The sequence below is a fragment of the Bison bison genome, unplaced genomic scaffold, assembly GCF_000754665.1.
Source record: "Bison bison bison isolate TAMUID 2011002044 unplaced genomic scaffold, Bison_UMD1.0 scf7180017864518, whole genome shotgun sequence".
In the NCBI taxonomy this organism is placed as follows: domain Eukaryota; kingdom Metazoa; phylum Chordata; class Mammalia; order Artiodactyla; family Bovidae; genus Bison; species Bison bison.
The window spans coordinates 8,714,347-8,717,232 of NW_011495071.1; the positions used below are offsets into that span (position 1 = coordinate 8,714,347).

The window sequence follows — 2,886 nt, forward strand, 5'->3', positions numbered from 1 at the left end:
AGGGGGTGGGCCTGGGGAAGAAGCAGGCCAGGAAAAACTCACCGTGTTCCCAAGGTTTCGAAGACCAGCCAGACCCTGGGCGCTCTTAGAATTCTGTAAGCAAAGAACATGAGGCATATTCAGGCTGAAGGAAGAGGCCTGGCCTACGTTAGGTTCTCTCTGCAACGTTCTGCCAGTTGTAGCCACTAGCCTTAGGCCGTACACATGATCCTCTCTTTAACTTTAATCTACTTACATTGTAGGAAAGCGGGTATGGAATGCCTGTCATTTTCAACACAGGACAAAAACATTCTTCAAGATTTTGCTTTTTTTTCCTTGACTTATGTGGTTTTGCTTTCTTTAATTAACATGTAATTACCCCCCATCTTTTATGTTAATACTTTTCATTCTCTGCCATATTGGAGACTGGAGATTAGAAGCCAGAGACTAGGAATTCATATACCTGATTCTGACAAATTTCAGGTCCCAAATCCAGGCTCTCTCTCAAACGACCTACATTTGTACTCTGAGATGTCTGATAACTAAAGCAGCTGTCATAATGAGCGCTTCATGGAGGTCTTGAAAAGTTCAATGACAAAACATCTAAACTGAGTTTAGATCTTCAGCTGGGGAAAAACTCCAGTCGGCTTGCCATTCTGAACTGCCAGAGACAGGTGGAATTCCTTCCAGCTGAGCTCAGCTCCTGAGGGCTGTATAGAGCCTGGGAGAATCCTCCCTGCCTGGTTCAGGTTTCAACATCCTGATCGGCCACTGGCTGGGAATCCTTCTGATGGCAGCCTGCGGCCAAGCAGAGGTCAGCACCTGGCTGAAGGTGCTGCTCTTGCTCCTGTACCTCTTGTGGAGGCTGGTGAGGGGGTGGGAGAGTGAACAGGACTCTGAGCATTGTTTGTCCAGGTCCCTTGGCTAATCCTGGTCCAACCTCCAAGAAGTCAGATAGCCTTTCGGCTCAAAGGGTTAAAGCATCAGCATACAGATGCGCCTGCTACCCTCTTTCTTGGGGAGGGGACCTGGGAGCAGGCAACTCTGGAGCAACACTGGCTGGGGCATGCGTGGGGCCAGCTCAACCCTGATCAGAACAGGAGCCTGAAATAACTCAGCTAAAATTACTCATGCCGTGTGCTGTCAGCAGCTCAAAGCCCATGAGGTTGTCAGCATAAGGGGGTGGGGTGGGGAGAGGCAGGCTGAGGGAGGGCTTTTCTCAGGAATTGCCCTGCTGATCCCCCACAAGAAAGACGATCCCTCCTTGCCAGTTATCAGGTCTAACACTCACAGGAAGGGAGGGAAATACCTAAACCCAGCAGGCGGACCTGCTGTCCACCTGCAGCTAGAAAGAAAAGCCTATTGGCAGCAGGTGGGGTACAAGCATCACTGAAGATCAGCGGTGTGTGGTCCCAAACATGACATTTAAATCTTACCTGTATGACAATCTAAACCCTGATGTTCCAGTCAGTGGGCCACAATAGAGATAATTCCCTGGACAAAGACCTTATCAGCGTTTTGAAGTAGACCTGGGGCTCAACAGAAACACTGAGTCTGTGTTGCTCATTTGGAACTAAATATTAAAGCCTGCCCACACCTGCATACCTGCTCTTCCTCCCCTAGAATACTCACTCGAACACCTCTTTCCAGCAGTGCTTTATCAGTTCTACCCCGCGCCCCTTCCCCACCTGCCCCTCATGCCTCAGACAACATCTGTCTAAATAGACCACAGAAGCAAAGCATTCTACCGCTGGTGATTGTAACTGTCCACCAAAGTGGGCCCTCGACTGAGATAGCAGTCACGCAGCACCAATGGGGGTGCGGCAATGGGAGGCTGGAGGCATCTTTCTAATGAAGCATTCCTGTGGTGTTGACACTTCTCTCTCTGAACCAGCGGAGGGCAGGTCAGGAAGAACAGGTCATGATCGAGGTTACTATCCTTAAGAATCTAACCCTATGTCTGGCCTGGCTAGTGGAGAGATGCGGGAGGCTCCTTTAAGGCTTCTTCGCCAGGACCCTCTTAATTCTGGGGGTGGGGGTTGTGCCTTTGTCTAAAATTTCCTGAGCTTGAAAGTGCCTGCCAATTTCCAAGCACTCTGTGTAGAAGGCGGATGGGTATCAGGAGTCAGGGGGTGGGAGTGGAGGGGAGAGCAGAGCTGTTCTCTGCCCAGCCAGATATTCTTCTGCCATGAATAGGAAATCAGGAGCTCCAGGGAAAGTCAGCAGTTTCCATTCCAGAGGGGAACAAAATGTCCCAGGAGTGACCTTTCTTACGGGGAAAACAATCCTACCTCAGGGCTGACAGGGAGAGGCCCAAACTGGAGAAGCTGGGAGAGACCCTGCACACCAGCCTCTCAGCAGGAGAAGGAAATGACTCCAGCTGGGCTGCTGGAGCTCAAGTGCAAAGAGCTGAGAAAAGTTCGGGGCAAAAACTTCCTTAAAATTAGCCATCAGAAGACCTAATTCGACTCAGGAGCAGCCATTGTTCTAGAAGGCAGGTGCCACCTCCATGGCTAGTAAACAGACAGCATTCACCGCCCACTGAAGGAGCAAGAGCCCAGCTGCTATGTGAACATGGAGGAAACATCTGGGAACACGGGCCACAGAAGAAAGGCTGATGGAGGTTTGTGTCTTCACACTTGAGACCCCAGGAAAGGGCTTTTCCGGCTTACTTCACCTGTGCCATGAGGGTCAGCCATGAGTCCTGGCTGCAGCCAAGGAGCCTGGTGTGGCCCTGGCACGGGGCAGTGCACGCACTGCCAACACGGGAGCTTGTGCTGTTACGTAAGATCTGTCAAGCTCTGGCCCCTTCTCCCTTCCCCGAGGGGGCAATGCCCAGCTTTTAGCCCCAGCATCACTCTGGGGCGGCTACATCATTGAAGGGATCCAGTGCCCACTGAGCTGAAC

General features: G+C 51.3%; 1 protein-coding gene across 3 annotated transcripts in view; it reads right to left on the minus strand.

The window, feature by feature from the left end:
• The window catches only part of USP2 (ubiquitin specific peptidase 2), a 26,085-nt gene that overhangs the window by 4,603 nt on the left and 18,596 nt on the right, over window positions 1-2,886 (minus strand). For all 3 annotated transcript variants that reach the window (XM_010830467.1, XM_010830468.1, XM_010830466.1), the window contains one exon: window positions 43-93. In XM_010830467.1, the coding sequence (XP_010828769.1) occupies window positions 43-93 (51 nt within the window). The remainder of the gene's footprint in view (window positions 1-42; window positions 94-2,886) is intronic.